Here is a 20,559-nt window from a genome sequence, read left to right on the forward strand (position 1 = left end):
ATCGCATCGCTGCTGGAGGAAACCAGGGACTGCTCATCACCTGTGCAATACTATTCCAAGAGTGAAGCCTGACAGTGTGAGGGACTGAGAGACTAGTCAGGGTTGAGGGAAAGCTGAAGGGAGCAACATACGGAAATATCCTTAATGAAAATCTGCTCTGAAGCACTTTGAACCTCAGAGTGGGCCAAAGGAGAATGACCCGAAGCACAAAGCAAAGACATCACAGGATGGGCTTAGGAACAACTATGACTGTGAATGTACTCAAGTGGCCCAGTCAGAGCCCAAACTTGAATCCAAACAAATTATTTCTGAAGAGACCTGAAAATAGCTGTACACCAATGGTCTCCATCCTGACAGAGCTTTAGTGGATTTGCAAAGAAGAAAGGCAGGAGCGCGAAGCTCATTCTGTCAAACCCAAGACGACTCCAAAGGGGCTTCAGCTAAGTGCAGAGTAAGAGGCTCTGAGTAATTATTGTCAATGTGATATTGCAGTTTTTTTATTTTTTATTTTTAATACATTTCTAAAAATATCTAAACTCCTATCTTTGCTTTATTTTGGGGTATTGAGGATGAGGGAGAAAATGATTTTAAATGATTTTAGCACAAGGCTGCGACATAACAAAATGTGTAAAAAGTGATGGGGTCTGAACACTTTATGAAGGCACTTTAAACTACATCATATATGCCTAAGCTATTGTGTATACACTGCATGGACAGTTACTTAGTTATGTGTATATTTGTATCCAGGTCAAATATAAATACATAAATATTTATTTGGTACTGTGGTCATCAGAAAAAGCAGGAAACATGAAAATGGTCCTGACAGCCATCACAATCCAGCATTCAAATGAGGGAGCCAAGCCCTGAGCTGACTGCACACCTTTCCACATAAAGCAGCTGCAGCAAATGATTCGTGTTTATTTTAATAACAAATGAGTGGAAAAAAAAAACAACAACAGAAAGCACCAAAATTGTTTGGCAAAGAAAGCATTACCTTCAGAAATACAGTAAGTGAATGTTACAAAACAAACACGTAAAATTTCACTTGTGGCTTATTAGTCTTTTGGGCTGCAGTTCCGCCACCTTCCGCTTCATGCTGCTGATTCCCGGAGACAACTGTACAGCTTTACCTTCATTTAAAATTGAGGTCATCTTTGTCATTGTTTTCAGATTTGAGGGTTCCAGCTTCAGGTTTCACAGTTTTCCATGTCCCTAGAGGTTACATTTACACAGCTCTATTTCTCCCACCATTCCTGCAAAGGAATAGTCCAGATGTTGGATCCTGGTGCACAAGTGTGATGTGAATGATACACATCAATGTCCAGCGTCATTTATTCATTGACTCTTTGTGCTGTTCCTTTCAGTATGGGGGTGGTTTTGAGTTTGGAGATGCCCACGACTTTAGTCCATCTGTGCTCCTGTCCATCTTCTCTGTCTGCAAGAGCACACTCGGCCGGGGTGGAAGAAAAGCAGAGGACCGATAAAGAGAGTTGGGAGTGACCCCTCGGGTCTCCTCTTCTCTGTGCTGGATCAAGGCCATTGCAGGGGTCACTTTAGGTCCACCACGTAGCTGAGAAAAGGTGAGATGAGAGATAACATCAATAGGTGAATTATTCAAGGCCATAATGTCATATTAGAACCCCAGCCCACTCTTTTTTGCATTGTATTAAAATCAAATAACCTTCCATACAAAGTAAGTCCGGTTTAACAAAACTAGGTTTGAAACAAATCAATCCTCACCCATGAGAGAGAGAGAGCTAGGCCAGCAGAGTAAAACTTTAAACTAGTAAAAATATAGTAAATAGTAGTAAAGTATCTATCTATCTATCTATCTATCTGTCTGTCTGTCTGTCTGTCTGTCTGTCTGTCTGTCTGTCTGTCTGTCTGTCTAAAGTAAGTATGGTAAATTAGATAAATTTAATAAATTAATAAAATTAAATAGAATAAGAAAGAGGGGAGTGGATCCACTTCCTCATTTTAAATAATGTAGATATTATTGATGAGATCCTGCCAGGTTTTGAAAAAGTTCTGCACAGATCCTCTAAGTGAGAATTTGATTTTTTCCAGTTTCAAATAGTATATAAAATCAGTTGTCCACTGACTTAAAAGAGAAGAGTTAGGATTCTTCCCATTGAGCAAGATAAGTCTACGTGCCAATAGTGTAGTAAAGGCAACTACAGTTTTTTTGTCGTCCTACACTTTAAGCCCATCTGGAAGTACCCCAGAAACAGCTGTTGGTGGATTAGGAGGGATTGGGACCCCAAGGCTGTCTGAAAGGCATTTAAAGATTTTGGCCCAAAAAAAAACTCAATGAGGCCGGAACTTGATTGTAAAATTTGCAGGTTGCTCTTGCCCTGGAAACATTTTGGACAATTTTAAACGAGACAGATGTGCTTGATTAGATGATTTTAAGTTGAATAATTGTAAGCTTTGTGCATATGGAGCTCGAGTGAATTCTGTGCATTGCTACCTTCTACTTCTTTTCTGAGATTTTGAGTGAGAGATTCATTTCCCACTGTACTCTTGGATCTTTGAAAGGGAGGGACTGTAAAATGTTTTTATATGTTATGGAGGTAGAACCCCAGCCCATTCTTTAAAAAAAAAGCCTCAGCTCAACAGAAATTTTGACCCTAGATACCTGAAAACTCTTTGAGAGTTATGGACCTACTTTTATAAAAAATAATACAAGCTACTGTAAAGACACGAGAACAAGCTGAATTTAAGTATCAATTGCCCCCTGTGTTGTTTTGAGTTTGCCATTTTGTTCTTGTTCTTCTGCTACATGAGCCTCTCAAGAGTTTTCTCAGAATTCTTAAACAGTAACACATGGTCAAAAAATGAGTCAAAGGTTAAAACCAAGAAGATAACGGAATAGAGCAAACAAAACCAAGAGGGAAAGACAAAAGTCAAAATAAAAACGGAACAAGAGTCGATAACAAATAAGAAACCTAGCAACTTGGAAACAAGCTATCACTAAGACGTTTTGGCTGTGTTTGAATACCCACAGAGGGATGCCAATGCTGCCGTTGATGCCCTATTTATGCAGAAAGTGCCGGTGACATTGCTAATAGAGGCTCTCACGACAATGTGAATGGGATTGTGACGATGTGCAGCCACCAAATAAACAACTACAACAAGATGGTAAAGAAAAACAAAAGTATATAAGAATGTCAAAATGAAACCACCACGTGAAATAAAATCTATTACAGAAGGGGCTAAATACTACACTAATGACACTGTTTCTGCATCTCATTGCGACTTATATTGTAATCTTTTGTAATCATTTGCTATTAAAAAATACATTTTCTTTACTTTTTCAGTTATAACAGGCAGTGACATTGGTTCTCTTGCTGATACTGTCTGAGTCCACATTACTAAAATCTGCGCTGTTATCCAGAAGGTTGCCGGTTCAAATCCCTGTCACTTCCAAAATAGATCCTACTCTGCTGGGCCCTTGAGCAAGACCCTTAACCTGTAATTGCTCCAGGGGTGCTGTACAATGGCTGACCCCAAGGGGTATGCGAAAACTAACAAATTCCTAATACAAGAAATTGTATAAGGCAAAATAAAGAACAAAAAAAAAAGGCGAGTGCTTTGTGGTGAGTGACATCGTAGTAACTTAGGGTTCACCTCCCTTTCAAATAGATTGTTGGATTAAAATAATGAGGGTTTCCTGTGAAAGAAAATATTTCTTGTACACTTAACTTTAAGCAAATTTCAACCTTTCTACTTTACGTTCATTTATTGATTATTAGAAGGGTTTTAAACTTGCTTTTTTGACTCTCCGTTTTAAGCCGCATACTCGTCGAAGCCTGTTTCTGATATTTGGCTTTTCTGTTTTCTATTTCAGCTTCACAGAAAGATCAAAACCGCAACACCATATGTGAACGAACGTATACATGTCGTGATTTAAGAATTTATGAGTGAGTAGGATTCAGTTTTGTATCTTTCATTTTTCTGTGCATTCTGAAGTTATTAATGAAGATTGTCACTGTTTTTGTGGTTTAACTGTAGTACCATTTTGTTCTGTGTTTTGGATGTAGTAAGTGGAATTTTGATATTTTCCCCATGACTGCAGGCAAGTGGTGGTTAGCACTAAAATCTTGTTGCTTACAACATGACCGCTGGACTTTGATACATGACGTTGTTGTGCTAAGATAAAAATAAAGCAAGAAAAAGAAGAGAATTACGAGTAAAAAGATGTTGTTGGGAGGCCGGGAGAGATCGTTACCAAGATGATTCCAAAAAATGATGGATATGAAATAAAATCAAAGTCAAAAAAGTGAGTTAAAAAATGTGTTAAAGTACAAAGAAAACGTATCAAAAACACAGCAAGAATCTAAAATGTTATTCGTAATCTCGGACAGAGAAGTGAATTGAATGAATTTTCTTCAAATCACCTTGCTGATTTTGCAGGCATGCTTCTTCAGCTCATTACCAAGACAAACTGAAAATAAATGGCAGCGTATGCCGGTAAACCAAATACCAACATAATAAATATAATGCTGTCATTCAAAAACTACTAAATAAGGGAGACAAGAACTCGGGAAAGAACTGTGCAGAAGAACCAGAATGAATTAGGTGTGAAACGCCAATATTACAGACGTGTTCACCTGCCCCAACTTTTAGATGTCGTCCAAACACTCACAGACAACAATTAGCCTAAAGGTCTTCTGACAGTTTGGATTTTTGAAGGTTCTTTTTCAAAGTCTAAGCGAATTTTATTGTCATCTCAGCCATATACAAGCATACAGATAGACGGAATTGCGAAGCTCAGGGTCCACAGTGTAACAACATGAAGTGCAAATAATAAATTAAAAATAGAATTAAAATTTAAAATTAAAACACAAACAAGACAAGACATTGTGCAAAGATAGGACAAAGAAGTAGCAGCAATATTGACGTGTAGTAAGCAATATGAACATTGATGCAATGTATGGTATTTGCAGTCTAGATACATAGATATAGTCAATAGATATGTAATAAATAAATAATAAATAATATAGATAATACAGAAATCATCAGTGTATGATAATAGTTGTTTAAGACATGTGTAAACAATGACAGGTCAGAATGTTTCAGAGCAGAAGGATATCATTAGTGTCAAAATCCTTAAAGGTCAGTAGGAGTTCTTCTCTACATGAACACTCGTCTTTACAGGACAGTGGCTGGCATGTATAAAAGTTCTGTTTTTCGAGGTGGTTGAGGCCGTGTGGAAGATCCCAGGGGGCAGCATGGTGTTAAGGAGTCTGACAGCTTGGGGGTAAAAACTCTCCTCAGCCTGGCAGATCTAACTCTAATGCTGCATCTTCTCTTGGATGGCAGAAGTGTGAAAAGTCCATGTGAGGGGTGTAAGGGGTCCTGCGGACACTGCATTTGTAAAATATGTCCTATAGTGAACCCTAACCCTCACCCTAACCCTAATAATGTTCTCTGCTGTCTTCACTATCCTTTACAGGCAGTTGCGGTCAGATATGTTGCAGTTGGTTTCTGGTTTATGTATTGGATTTTGTCATTTTGGTTTTCTATCAGTTTTCTTAGGAAAAAGCTGGCATTTTGCCGTTTCTTTTTAGTTATTTATTTTGAATTACATTTTCCTCTCTCATTTTCTGACACCATTTTTCCTGGTGAGGGTCATGGTGGTAGGAGGCCAAGCAGGTCAGCCCAGACTTTCCTGTCCTCAGCTCTCCTAAAGAATTTCCAGACAATCCTAAGCTAGATAAGAGAGATAATTCTAATGACCTGCTCAAACCACCCCAACCTGCTCCTGTCGATCTGGAGGAACAGCAACTCTGCTCTGAGGCTCTTCGGAATTACTGAGCCTCTCACACTGTTACAGAGCGTTAATCCTGTGAAAAAACCTCATTTGTTGTAGTCTCATTCTCATTTGATCATATTCTTTTGGTCATTTATTTATCACAGCTCATAACCAGAGGTGAGGAAGGGGGTGTAGATCCACCGGTAAACAGAGAATTTTGTCTTTAGACCTACCTCCCGCTTTATAGCGGCTACTGCTTCAATCTGCTGGTCAATCTTAAATTCTTATTTTTTTTCCCCATCACTCCTCAACAAGATCCCACGATACTGAAGCTCCTCCATTAAGGGTAATTGTCCCCCCTCACCTGGAGAAAGCAATTCTTTCCTTTCCAAAAGAGAACTGTGACCTCAGACTTGGTGGGGAGGATGCTCTCAGTGGCAAATTGTTTGACTGCATGCCGAAAGTCACAGTCGGAAGGGGCAAAGATTTTGTAGCTTATGCTTTCTTTCTGTTTTATTTTTTGAAAACTATTTTCTTGACTTTTTTTCAAAGTTCTATTATGTATGCAGCCTGATCTCTATATATTGAGTCTAAGGGAACAGGACCACCTGGCATTACACCTGTAGACTCTGTTCCCAGTGCTATTTAAGATTCCACAAGGCAATGAAACCTACCAAACTTAGTAACCTTCAGAAACTGTGACACAATCATGTCAACATGGAGCAGAATCCCAAAGGAATGTTTCCAAAATCTTGTGTATCTGATACCGTGAAGAATTAAGGCTGTATTTTCAGCAAACGGAGGCCCTGTCGAGTGTTAGTATGGTGGTCCTAAGAGCACATGCAGTGAGTGTATATGTAAAAGATATATGGATCTGTATGTATATTTCTGCACTTATTCCATAGTGTCTGCTCTGTAGAATATGGAATAAACAATAATGGATGTCAGTTACTTTTGTCAGGTTTTGCTTATATCATAGGCCACAAGATGGCATTAGGATTAACAGATTTAGTCTTCACTTACAGCAAATAACTAGCAAACTAAACTCTGATTTTGTTTTTGGGTTGTAAACACTTTTTTTTTTTTAAATTGGCTCTGTTTTCCTTTTATCACAGTTGTTCTTGCTGTGCCCCCACCCATGTCAAGTCAGCATCCCTTCACAGGAGTATTAGAACCTCAAGTTTATTATGACACACCATGACTTACCGAATCTGCTCCTTGTGCTAGTCTGTTAACAGCGAGTGTCCGTCCTTTGCTCTTCCCTTCATCGCTTGAATCTGAATCTGACATCCGACTGAGGTCCCAGAGGGAGCGACTGCCTCCTCGGCTGGCCCCGATGCCCCCTGCTGTGGTCTTGGGACCCCGGAGAGCTGCAGCATTTGTGCTGGGAACCCTTGGTCGTAGCCCCTTCAGGATATCACTCAAGGCACTCGACCCACTTGTTCCTCTATGTCGAAGGTTCCAGGGCACTGAAAGCACTAGAGGAGGATGGGCATTGATCTGTAGGTTGAAAGGAAGTTATCATTGATCTCTGGTATGGTGTATTACTTATAATTATTTGCAGAGCCGTCCAAACTCCACAACAGGTTAACAACACCCAATTTATACATATTATATGCACTTGTGAAGTGTGAACACAAGCGGACAGCATTGAGAGGCAGGAGGGAGTCTATTGATTGATTGTTCTTCCCCCTCTCCCTGGTCCTCAGAAATCATGATGACCATTTGTAGTTTTCTGATACTTATGCTAAACCTTCACCATATTGACGACAATGATGATGATGATGATAATAATAATATTCAAAGTAAGAAAGCTGAGCACTGGCTGTTGGGATTGAAAAATGAGTCATCAGCCATCTCTTCCGAGGTCATCCATTATTTCCAAGAAGACATCATCCAGGGGGGCATGATTATATTCCAGTAAAAAATGTATGCCATTATCATTGAGTACTCTAGACCAGTAGTTCCGAAACTCAGTCCTGGGGAACCACTGTGGCCGCAGGTTTTTGTTCCAACCATCTTCCGTTTTTCATTGGACTCTTAGTCTAATTAAGTGAGTCATTATTTCCCAGTTTCTGAGTTTTGGAGTCAATGTAGAAATTACTAAGTTTGGTCAGTTTTTATTAAATTGTAATAAGCAGTTATATGGTGAATATGTACGTTTTTTTTAAGTCGTTAACAGTATTTTCAACCTAATTTTCATTCTGCTTTTCCAGGTGTTCTGGTTATTTAATTGATTATTTTACTAATTGATAATTCACTATTAGGGCAGAGTGGTGGCTCTGAGGCTAGAGATAAGCACTGGAAGGTTGCCGGTTTGAATCCCGTAAATGCCAAAAAGGGACTCCGCTCTGTTGGGACCTTGAGCAAGGCCCTTAACCTGCAATTGCTCAACGCTTTGAGTAGTGAGAAAAGCGCTATATAAATTCAAAAAATTTTTTTTAAAATTTATTACTAATTGGTGAGTTTGACACTGAAGTCGTTGCTGCTTTCATCATCCCGAGTGTCTGCTTTGCTGGGTTTTAATTATCACTATTAGGGATAAAAGAAGGGAGCAAACTACACAGGAAAAGGGAAAAATAATAGGAAAGCAACAAAAGAGAGTTGAGCATTTATAGCTTTAGAAAAAAATAGAAATATTTCTAAATGTCCTATAAATGTAAAAACCATACTGCTGTGTTTTTCTGAATGCAGAGTAAGAGAAAAGAGTAAAAAAGACCAGCTAATTAAATGAGATCAGTTGTTATTGATTATTATCACCAATTGTGTATCTGGTTGAAACAAAAACCTGCAGCCACAGTGGGTCTCCAGGATCGAGTTTGGGAACCACTGCTCAAGATGTCATGTGTTAAACTGGGCCACTTCACAATAACATCAAGAATAATTATCCATAAGTTGATACTGTGGTATCACTTGTGACTCATGTATGTGCACTCATCCATACTTTGCCCAAAGATCTTTATGTGTGTGTGCTGTCAATCACACCAACATCTGCAGGAGGAACAGAGACCTCCATGAATGAAGCTTGCTTTAACATTATCTCACATGTAATGGTGGGGAAACGTATGAATGTGCTTATTACATCAAGTGTTGTAAGGGCATTTCAGACTTTGGTGCACAATTTGAGAAATGGTTGGTTATGACATGCCCAAATCATTGCTATTACAAAGCTGGATTTAAATTCTACCAGCTCCTAGTGAGTTAAGAGAGCTTGTCCTAGTGAACTTAGGAGTAGTTTCCCAAGCTAGGAAAACTGAGAAATTGTTTTTACACTTAAGAGTAGGACCAGATTTGTTTCACTCTTAAGATTTTTGAGCCAGTAAGGACCAGTTGCCTACTCAAGGACACTTGATAAATATTGGCACTCCTTTCTGATTTTCTTTGGATTTTTTTGGATTCTGCTGTAGGTTTTCATAATGTATTTCTTTAAATTGGTTCACCTATTAAGGCAAACCTTTTCTGATGATTTTGTGTTTTCCTTTTCCCTGCATTGCCTGTTTTATGATTTTCCTTTTTTCTATTTAATAAATTCTTTAAGTTAAAGAAACATTGTTTCATTTTTGTCTGAAAGGCAAGATGTTTTTCTGGTCATCTTCTCCCTGAAGCCTGAGTGCTATTTTGGGTCTATGCAAGCCAAAAAGCCTGCCTTTTGATTTTGGGGCCAGGCTGCCTGGGATGTGGCCTGCTTCTGAAGCTCAGATCTTCTGGAGCCTTTTCTGTCTTTTGTTTATTTTGAAACCTGTTCTACCCATTTTGCTATTTCTGGTATTACTGGATTACCTGCTGACCCTACTTCAGAGCAGGAGTAGGCAACATCAGTCCTGGAGGGTATCAGTGGCTACAGGTTTTTGTTTCAATCCATTTGCTTAATTAGAAACCAATCCTTGCTAATCTCAGACCTTGTTAATCTTCAGTGTAACGTTATTACATCGTAGATTTTGTTCCTTTCCCAGGAAATCATCCAAATGATTTGAAGCCTAAAACAGATAATTTTCAGTCTCTTCACATATTTCTCTTTAAGTGTTTTATTAACTCTTTTAGGGCTGATATATTCTCTCAGGGCTGAATATTTCCCCCAAAAACTCAGTTTTCTGAAAAGTACACAAAGCAATAGTTTCTCACATAAACCAACATAAAATGTCTGTTACTGTGTGCAGTACTGTGTCGCCACGTGTTAGCCATCTCTGACTGCAGTAGCATTAGCGGCTGTGCAGGGATGGCGGCTGGATGACTGATCAGCTGATGCCGGTACCTCGCTTTCGTTTTAGCTCTCAATTTCCACATCACTTGCACCAAATTTGAAGTCTGACAAGTCAGAGTTAGATGCATCTGGTCATCCACCGAGTATTTTGCTTTGCGCTTTTGCTTCGCTCTATCGCCAGATGTCGATGCCTTTCCAGATGTTGTTTACTCTATGGTACTCATACACATGCAGGGATTCAACGTCAAGTTAATGAGTCGAACATTCCTCCTAGCAAAGAGGGTCTACCTCTAAAGTAACAATGTGTTTTCTCAATGTTTACAGCTCATTATCACTCTCAATCCCATTGTCGACAGACATCGACATCCGCCCTAATAGAGTTAAACCAGATGGTGCATAATAAATCCACACAGTTGTAAATGGAAACAAGTCAGATGGAGAACTGCTGGCTACTTTGTCATTTGAATCTTATTGCTAATAAGAAGTCATTTAAAACACTGAATGCAGCTGTTGTAAGGCTGAAAGAAGCAAATAAGCGTAGTGAACCTTAACAAGAGAGACCACTAAAATGAAGTGGAAAAATGTCACTTGAGCAATAAGTGCTTCATTAGCAATAATTGGCTTCTTGTTAAGAAACCATGTTGGAACAAAAACCAGAAGCCACTGCGGCCCTCCAGGACTGGCGCTGCCTACCACTGCTTTAGAGGGCGGCTCCTCTATGAACACATTGCAGTTTGCGTACAGACCGAACCGTTTAGTGGAGGGTGCAGTTATGACTGTTCTTCATACCAATTATATACATTTAGAGAAATCGCACTCCTTTGTGAGAATACTGTTTATTAACTTTACCTCAGTCCTTAAGTGCATGAAGCCTGCTATCCTTTGAAGTAAACCCCTATCTCACCCTATGGATTATGGACTTTCTGCATAACAGGGAGCAGTGTATTAAGGTTGGTAATTCTATTTCTACAGTCCATCATTCATCGATAGGAGCTTCACAAGGCACCGTGGTTGTCCCTGTACTCTTCTTTATCTATACTGATAGACTGAGAGGATCTGACAGCAATTGTTTAGCAGTTTGCAGATGATACAGCACTGATAAACACCTCTAACAATGTGGCACATTTTGAGGAAATGGCCAGGAGGATGTAGAAGTGGTGCCGGGAGCAGAACTGACAACTAAATGTGAGGAAGACAAAAGAGCTGTTCATTGATTTCTAGGAAGAATTCTGAACCAGTCCAACCACTCGTACTCAATGAAGTAGCTGAGAGAGTTTTGCAGCTTTAAATGCTTGGGAACCATATTGGATAATAGCTTGAACTTTAATGAAAACACAGAATATATTTACAAAAAATCAGCAGTGGTCTCCCCTTGACTTTCTCGTGTACACAGATATGGCACTGGATATTTGAAGATTAAATCACAAAACAATGATTATATTTTTATATTATAAACATTAAAGAACCATCATCAACAAATTAAACCAAATGAATAATATCCTGAACAATTATAAAAGTAAAGTTGAATAAATCAGACTCTGCAGCTGCATGAATAAAAGGTAAAGTACCCCTTCCGGTTAGTTGAAATATCCCAAAAGTTGATAGAAATCTACATTTTATACCAAATACTTGTATGCAAAATTTGGTTGACCAAAGTGAAATCGAACTCAAGTTATCGTGTTTACACACACATAGACAGACACAATTCCAAAAATATATATTAGTATTTTCGGACTCGGGGAGGTCTAAAACGGCAAAATTCATCAAAATCTCAACATCGAATCCTTGGATGATTGCAATTCTTTTCCTACACTTCGTTTACGAGAAAGTTAAAAATGCGAACGGTGCAGCTATTTATTAAGAAGACTGAGGAAAATAAACATTTCAGCTTGAATTCTATGGAATTAATATATATGTCAAATTTAGTGATGAGTGAATCCCACAGAGTTTGCGTCACTTTGAGTTTGGTGAAATCACGTAAATGTTCAGGAATCAGCCCAACTCATCAAAATGAAGTCAATGGGGAAAAAGAAGTTGAACTACTTTTGAGTGCATTATAATGGTGCAGTGGTGTTTTAAGTGTCCCTGAGGAATAAGGAAGCCTCTGCCAACCATACTGGAGCGATTATTGTAGCCAAAAATGTGATCTGTACCATGAGGCAGCAGTGCTAACCCCTGCCCCATCATCCTCAAACAACAAAAGATGTAGACGGAGCAAATACCACAAAAATTAATACAATAAATAACCATCAACTAGCAATAAGTAAATAAAATATAGATCATTGTGCTCACAGAGTTCTAACCTTGGGACACACATTGGCCGTGCCATCAAGTGTTAGGGTGGGACTGTGAATCCAGCAGGGGGCCTGGCTCCCTTGTTGGAATAAGTTCTTTTGTAATTGCAGTGTGATACATAACCCAAAACATTATACAGTAGATATAATATAAAAAGGCGATACCCCTTCCATAGGTTGAAATAACTTAACTTTCTTTAATGACGGTTTACACGGTATAACAGACGAGGAAGCCATGACAAGACCTTGTGTAGAGTCTGCCATTTTCGCCACTGCATTGGAAGGATTTTCAGAATCGGGTGACGTTATCTCCCATCAGTCCACCGGCTTCAAAGGTGTGCCGGGCAATGTTCCAAGGTTTTATACCCTTTCTCGATGTGCAGGCCCCCACTTAAGTAAGAGGAAGGAAAAGAAGATCCAATGTCATGCTGAAATCGTACAATGCCCATTTTTGTACTTGTCCCTTTCTTGTCTTCTAATGCTTGCCTAGCAGTTCTAAATGATGTGCCCCTGTGTGCTAAATCTGGTCTTGTGTTAGTTGTGCATGTGAGTGGATTTATAAAATATTTTTTTGTACAGAGCACAGTAACATATTAAACTTATATACTTATTACAGACTAGCGCATTCCGTAGTTTAAAGTCACAGCTGCAAGCATGGCTAGGAACGTATTTTTTGTTTCCCATTTATCTGTGCAGATGCGTCACACTTTTTTTCTTCCATCAAAAATAAAGAAACGCCTTGTAAATAGTAGTCAATCTTTCGTTTTTATTATTTCACAGGGTCACCTGGTTTTTCTCATGGAGGAGGATATGATAGAACGGTTCACAGACAAAAGCATGATAGACATATGAGCGCCAACAAAACCGCGATGGACAAACTCACGCCGACAAACTCGCTAGCTGGTTTTCGACAAATGCAAGCCGACAAAATCGCGAGAGAGGCCAAGAGAGTGGGACGCGCACGTGCGCATTATGTACACATTATGTGCTAGGTTATAACTGTTATAATTGCTGATGGCATGCCGCGAACAAATAACTCAGTCGAGGGTTGGCATAACGCGTCGTATACAAAGCGGAATTACCAGCAGTCAGGCAGCCAGCAAGTGTAAATACGCTCAACTATCAAGATGTCTTGCTGCAATTCTTCCTACATATGCAGGGCGTGATCTTAAGGACTATCTGTGTGCCGTGTCTCATAATATTGACTTCTAAAATAAACACCAGGTGACACCAGGGACACACTTGAGGTCAGTGTCACTGGTCACGGACAGCAATTTCAAGCTCAATTTTATTGTCGCCTGTCCAGTGAAGTTCAGATCTGCATGTCTGGTGGGCTAAAGGGGAGTGGATTTCAGCTTACCTTTGGAGGCTGGTCAATTCGGAAATGCGGTCTTGTGTCACCCACAAACGGCATGCTTATTCGCTCTCGGGGTGCCAGATCTCTATGGATGGCATTCTTGGCATACTGGCCACCTTCTCTCCTGCAAGTATGAGCAGCAACACAAGTTAAATTGGAATCAAAGAAACAAAATGAAAGGAAGAGGAAAAGTGAAGCTCATTTAAAAACTGGAAGACAGGGACACATGACTGCCTAGAAAGAGAGGGAAAGGAAAATCGCACTACACCATCCTAGCACTGCACCTACCTGTAGATTGGCAAATCCTCCGGCAGATTTCTGTGCCCATCATACAAGGGTGGAGCTGGTGCAGCCATCTCATTTGCCGGAGTGGTAGGTGGAAAGACTCCAATTCTAGGAGTGCCGAGTTGAGGATGCAGATTCAGTGGTGGGGTTGGCGAGCCGGGGGTGTCGAACTTTGGTGGAGAATGAGCTGTGAAGGAGAGTCCAGAGGAATTGGAGTAGATTGCAGAGTCACTAGTCTGAGGTAGAGCCAGGAGCTCGTGCTCCACCTGCGCAGGGCGATCGGACTGTGGGATGGGGAGCGAGCAGGCGTACAGCGTCCGGAACTCTTTGTCAAAGGCGTCCACCACTTGACCGTTAAGGACGGTCACCAGCTGACGGTGAAGATGGGCATCAGACCAAGTGAGGCTACAACAAAGAGGGTAGAGGAGAGATAGAGTGTGAGGAAGTGAGAAAATAGCAGGAGGAGAGAGAGAGAGGAAAATGCACTATATAACATATATAGACAGAAAGGTTGCTGCATAACAGATAGATATGAAAGGCACAATATAAAAGATAGATAGTTAAAGCCACCATAAATGATATATAGAGGGATATAAAGAGCTGTCAATTCTAAGAAAATAGCAAAAAGTGCTGTAAAAAGATATAAAAACGCACTGTGAAATAGATATCTATAACAGACAGATATGAAAGGCACTATATAACAAATAGAAAAGACGGGGCAGGGGTTGATTTGTTTGATATATTTATATGGAATGCTTGTGTGATTTCAATAAAATCAATAAAAAAAAAACAAATAGATACGTCACTTTAAACTATGCATAGAGGGCAGTAAAAAACAGATATGATACAAGGCACTATAAAATATATAGATGGATATAAAAGGCAGTATATTTTAGATATGAAAAGTCATTCTGAAAAGACATTAAAAAGCACTATAAAAAAGACAAGTCTGTGTGAAGGGCATTATATAAGAGAAAGAGAGAAAATGCAGTATATAATATATAGCTAGATATACAGTGGCATGCAGAAATATTCGATCCCCTTGAAAGTCATTGAATTTTTATGCAGGATATTTTTTTATCCCCATATTTATACATTCTGTTTTTTTAATGTGAACTCTTATGCTGTAACAGTACATTTCCAAATTCCAAATAAACCATTTTCTGTAGATATTTAACTGAAGAAGACAAACTTCAAAGTTCCCGTTTGCATAAATATTCCAATCTCTGTGCTTTGGGAGCTCCAGGTTTACACAAACGACGAATGAATCACAAACGACACAAAGGTGACAGTCATTTGACTGTCATAATCAAACATAATAAGGTCCTACTTGTGAGTCCTTTCTGTCTCTCTGGATATAAAAAGCACCCTTTGTGAGGTCCATCATCTGCAAAAATGAAGACAAAGGAGCATTCTACTGACGTGAGAAACAAAGTCAATGAAACTCACAAGGCAGGAAGTGGCTACAAAACTATCAAGAGTTTGAATGGCCCGTTGCGCACTGTTGGACCCATCATCAGAATGTGAAAGGTTCATCACAGCACCCCGACTTCTCAGTAGAACAGGCCATCCATCAGAAGTAAATATCAGAGCGAGACGTCAACTGGTGAGAGAGGCCACAAAACAATCCCACCGTCACACTCAGAAGTCTGCAGTGCTCTGTGGCTAAAACTGGAGTGAAGGTACATGGGTCCACAGTTACAAGAGCTCACCATAAAACAGGTCTCTACGGAGGGAAGCAAGAAAGAAGCCATTCCTTCAGAGGGTTCAAATGAAAGCAGGCATGGCATTTGCTACAAAGCATGAGAAAGACCAGTTAAGACAGGGGTCCCCAACTCCAGTCCTGGTGGACCGCAGTGGCTGCAGGTTTTCATTCTAACCGTTTTCTTAATTAGTGACCTGTTTTTGCTACTAATTAACTTCTTTTGAATTCATTTCAGTTGACTTGCTCTTTTAGACTCAGACCCCTTAATTGTTTTTTTTTTCCTTAATTAGCTCCCAAACAGGACCAGCAAACTGTGACCATCATACAATATCTGAAAACAAAATGGGTGGAGGTCTCAGGAATGTTGATTTGCTCAGGTCCCCAAAACATTTTACCAGTGCTGCTCTTAGAAAAGTAAAGAAAAAATCAACAATTTCAGAAATGTCTGCTATTGCACAATGAGAGCAGCAACAAGCCATGGAATTAAAGAATGGGTTTAATTAACAACGAGACTCGGTGCCGGTTTAGACAACTGGTTGGAGTGAAATTGGTTGGAATTCGAGGACCTGACTTAGTTGGTCTTCTTTTGGCTCCCTCACTTCACATTTTATTTGTGTTTAAGGAAAGAAATTAAGCAATTTATTTCAAAGAGACTCAATACTTTTGCACACCACTGTATGATGCACTACATAACAGATATAGACAGGTAGCAGAAGCCACTATGAAAATGTGTAAAAGGCACTATAAAAGAGATATATATGAAAGGATTTATAACTTACTGGCATATGGAAAAAGGCAGTAGATATGAAAGACACTATATAATGGGTAGATGGCTATGTAAAGGACAGAATAGTAGAAAGTCATTATAACAGGTAAAGACACTATAACACAGAATAGTGTTGTAGCATAGATATGAAAAGCAGTATATTATAAATTAAATTGATATAAAAGGCAGTATTTGATGGACAGGAAAGGCACTATATGAGAGATAAAGAGCCACTATATAAAGCATAGATAGTTTAATTCCATCAGACCTGCAGCTGCCCGTGATGACTGTGTCATCTATCAGAATGAACTTCTCTTTGAGTTTCCCAGTCACCGTCCTTCCATCTCTGGACAGAAACGTGCAGCCTGAAACGGTGCGCACTCTCATGTTCTGTGGAGTAAAGATGAGACTCAGTTTCTGCGCCATCATGTCCCATTATAAAACAGACTAATTAACAGTTGCAGGGTCTCTGAGTGGGTCACTAGGCGCTCCTCGTCTGCCTTTAATGACCCAAAGCTGCTCGCCCACAGACTTCTGAGGTCCCACTGGACATCCCCATCACTGTAGTGTTTTAGGATTTGTCATCTCTCATGTCTCTCTCTCTCTCTCTCGCTCTCTCTCCCTCTCTCCTTTCACTTTTTCTCCTGCTTTCACTCTTGTTGCACTTGTGCAATTTTGTGCACCTGCTCCAATGGTCTCTTCTTACACCAGGGTCCATTTCCCTTGATATCCAAGCCCGGATGATTGGCAGACTCCCAGACCTAGCTCACTACTTTTACTTGCTGTGTCTAATCAGAAGTAATGGTAGTGCCGGGTGGATTGGCACAGGGCACGTCACCCCACTGTCTGTTTGTGTGACACCACTGTCCCCGTAAGTGATACCTGCGACAGGCCTAAGTGTCTCTACTTGACGGTGGGGTGATGTGGCACTCAGTGTCACAATGAAATGACCTGAACTCCGCAACTGCTTGCTTTTGAAGCTTCTGTCCCACAGCATGGCACACCGTAGCCTACTAGATTAGCTTTAAGGCTGACTTTAAACCACAGAACTTTTTTTGCCTAGGCTCCTCACTTGACACCTGTGACCTGCTATGTGGCAACCCCAAGTGACACGCCTTTCTCAAGAGGAAAGCGATCCACACATAACACAAAACAGGTAGCCAGTTCTTGGAATAATCCCCTCAAAGAGAGGAATGTAGAAATACAACCCAGATCCGGCTGTACCAGCCAGCCTATTGTCTGCCAGGCTGTCAAAGTCCTGCCGTCTTTGCTGACACCTGTATCACTTTCCCTTTCTTGCGTGCACAGGTTGCACATTCCACACATGCCCTCGCCACACCAGCACCAATGCTCACCTCGTTTCCACTCAGCCGGACTCCAATCACAGTCTCGGCCATTTCCAGAAAGCTTTCTACTTCCTCCTGCTGGCTGAGAAGGATATAGACAGGAATGCCACGTCGAGAAGTGTTTAACAGGTCTCTGAAAATATCCCTGTCGGTCAGTTTGTCCATCACTATTGCCACCAGCTGGAAAAAAAAGAGGAAAAGGGGAGATGTACGTGCAAAGCCATTTCTTTCACCAATTGTTATCTACTCTTACCTGAAAGTGGCTTGTTCATGGAGGCAGCGGTGGGATTCATGCCTGCAGTTTTAAGGTTTCTGGTGGTACAGCTGAGTGGGAATGCAATACCCTAAAATCTGACTAAATTGTAAATTAGGCCCATCATTGCCAACCACCCCCACTAATCTCCCACCCCACAATCCCACCTAGAATAAACTGGGTGGTGGTGAATGACTATCTAGGCACTGAACAAACCAGGATTTACTAATTTGCTGATTTATATCTGTGTTATGAAAGGAGATATTTCTGGGAATGTATTTCGAAAGTGCTTTGCATACTTTGCATTCTCCACACACAGGTGTTGGCAGGCTTTTCATTGAGGGTTTATTGAAATGAAAAGGAGAAGAGATAAGATGAAAGAAAAAACAGAAGGAGTGGAACAAAGGAGGGCAGTCAAGCGTAAGGTAAACCTGTGACACTTATCGAAACAGTCGACCATACCTTCAAGGCACCCTGGATCAGCCTTCGCAGAAACTCCCTGATTGGCTGGTCCTTGTCAGTGGGTGGATGGGTAAGCACACGGGCCTGGGCCACGCCCCTCCAAAGCCCACCCTCCGGCCAGCCTAAGTCCAGGTTGGGAGTGGGAAAATCGGAGGAGCTTGGCCAGTAGCACACAGACAGATCCCCTTGCTGGTCAGTCTGGCTGCCATTCAGCTGGGGAGATTCAGCAACAGAGAAGTCCTGGGCTAGGCTGTGAAGTTTGGAGATTTCCTTTCTGGAGAGGAATGACTGGATCCGCTCCAGATTGAGGCGAGTGTAGAAGGCAGATGGACCTGCACTGAGCAGGGATTCAAGAGCGAGACGTTGGGACTCACAGTAGTAAAACTCCGGGCTTTGATCCGTCACCTGAGGGAAGAGAACCTCATCATCCAACGTGGCAAACTGGGAATCTGTCATTGTGGCCAACTGTCTTTCTAGAGGAAATCACAAGGAAGAGTGACAGCAAATTCAAAACCTTCCTTATATAGCGCCTTTCACATTGATCAGAGTTTTTTAAAAAGTCTATATCCTATCTATCTATCAATCTATTTATCCTATCTATCTATCTATCTATCTTTAATTTCAGTTTCAACTTGGTAAAAGATATTCTCTAAGTATATATTTATCTAAATCCACCAGCATTTTCAGTATCCACATTTTCCAGAAACGTAATAATTCATGCACTTTGCTCTTCTTATAGCAGTTTTGCATTATGGATCTCACAGGTGCTGGATGCCCTCTTTACATTGGACTGGAGGCATAGCCATGGCAATCTAAGCAGTTGGCAGTTGGCCCGTCTCTTCAGGTCATTCTGTTCAGATCAAACCAAATTTAACTCCAGATTTTAATATCCAGATTGTGCCTGCCCTGTACCACAAACTGAACTCAGTTTTCACAGTAATTTTTAGGAGATGTCATCAGATAGGAATGGGTTGGCATATCCATATATTTTTCAGCAGATTTTCTTGGAGGAAGTTACAAGCAGCATGCCAGGGTCTATCCAGATGTACAGGGGATTCTTGGTAAAGTTAGAGCAAGAGAAGGGCCAGGTTGGCATATTTGTACACAGGGCATCCAAATAACCAGTCAGGTGTTATTTATAAAATCCAAGAAATAAGACAGAACTGGCACCATGTGCTGGGCACCTGTTCTTTTCAGTCTACAGTAAGTTCGTTTATCTGTTAATGTGAAAAGGAGCAGCTATACCGCCAAGTTCCCTCGTTTGTACATCCCAATGACGCCCCTTAAATCCAAGCGGTCCCTTGACATTTGCCCTGATGCCAGGATCAGTTGAACTTGAATGCATTATTATTGTACAACATTTGCAAAGTTTTCTTCATGGACGCCGCTAAACATCAGTAGAATGCTAACCCGTTTCGGCGCACCGGCTCCGAAAAGCGAATGTCAAAAAGCGTTTAGTGTTGAGGCGAAAATTCCGTCTTTTCACACATTCCTCGAGACTCGTGAATTCTCCGGCTTTGACGTCCCAGTTTCGGTCAAATACCTGATGCAGACGGCCCGGCGGATTTCCTTCCCACGTTAAATGCGAGTCGTCTTCTGACTCGGACGCCACGAGCTCTCCGTTTCTGCCTCTGTCAGACTAACCTCCTCGCTCTCACTCTGTGGATGTTTCCTGGTGTAGCGCTGAAGAAATGGAGAACTGAAGTTAATAATTAATGAAACGGTAGCGTCCCACTCTCCGCGCCAGCAAGTGACAGACAAGCGCGACTGGACAAGCAATGAAACCACCGGCAAAGAGCACCTCCTGTAAGAGGCAAGCAAGTGAAAAGGCGCAGCTGGCCCGTTCTCTCTCTCTCTCTCTCTCTCTCTCTCTCTCTAACTCCCACCCCCGGCCCTCTACAGACTCATCCACCTGTGTGTCACTCGACGATGGGGACTTACCTGTCAGCGCTACGTGCTGTGAGAAGACAGGGACAGAGAGAGAGAGAGAGAGAGAGGATGGAGAACTTTAAGTGAACCAGGAAGTGGAGCGCCGGCTGGGCGCTGATTTTGGTGGAATAACCGGAGTGAAACCGGGTGTAGCGGTGGGCGATAGGATCGGGGAAGGGGTCTTGGCTATTCTTGATGCGTCA

At 41.0% G+C, this 20,559-nt stretch overlaps 1 protein-coding gene across 1 annotated transcript; it reads right to left on the bottom strand.

Annotated features, from left to right (window-relative positions):
• Nucleotides 1-898: 898 nt before the first annotated feature.
• fam83e (family with sequence similarity 83 member E) lies at nt 899-20,253 on the bottom strand. Its single transcript, XM_039741573.1, has 8 exons — nt 19,971-20,253; nt 18,428-18,900; nt 17,722-17,892; nt 16,635-16,756; nt 13,899-14,300; nt 13,614-13,734; nt 6,965-7,258; nt 899-1,570 (listed from the first exon to the last, which is right to left on the bottom strand). Exons 2-8 carry the CDS (start codon nt 18,881-18,883, stop codon nt 1,361-1,363), a joined length of 1,776 nt encoding a protein of 591 aa, XP_039597507.1. The 5' UTR covers nt 18,884-18,900; nt 19,971-20,253; the 3' UTR covers nt 899-1,360.
• Nucleotides 20,254-20,559: the final 306 nt, after the last annotated feature.

The sequence above is a fragment of the Polypterus senegalus genome, chromosome 18 (genome assembly GCF_016835505.1).
Source record: "Polypterus senegalus isolate Bchr_013 chromosome 18, ASM1683550v1, whole genome shotgun sequence".
NCBI classification, from domain to species: Eukaryota; Metazoa; Chordata; class Cladistia; order Polypteriformes; family Polypteridae; genus Polypterus; species Polypterus senegalus.

Coding starts and splice junctions, on each gene's coding strand:
- fam83e (XM_039741573.1), bottom strand. CDS start 18,883: ATGACAGATTCCCAGTTTGCCACGTTGGATGATGAGGTTCTCTTCCCT. Junction 16,757..17,721: donor TCCGGCTGAGTGGAAACGAG/GTGAGCATTGGT, acceptor TTTACTCCACAG/AACATGAGAGTGCGCACCGT. Junction 1,571..6,964: donor TAGCACAAGGAGCAGATTCG/GTAAGTCATGGT, acceptor ACCTTTTCTCAG/CTACGTGGTGGACCTAAAGT.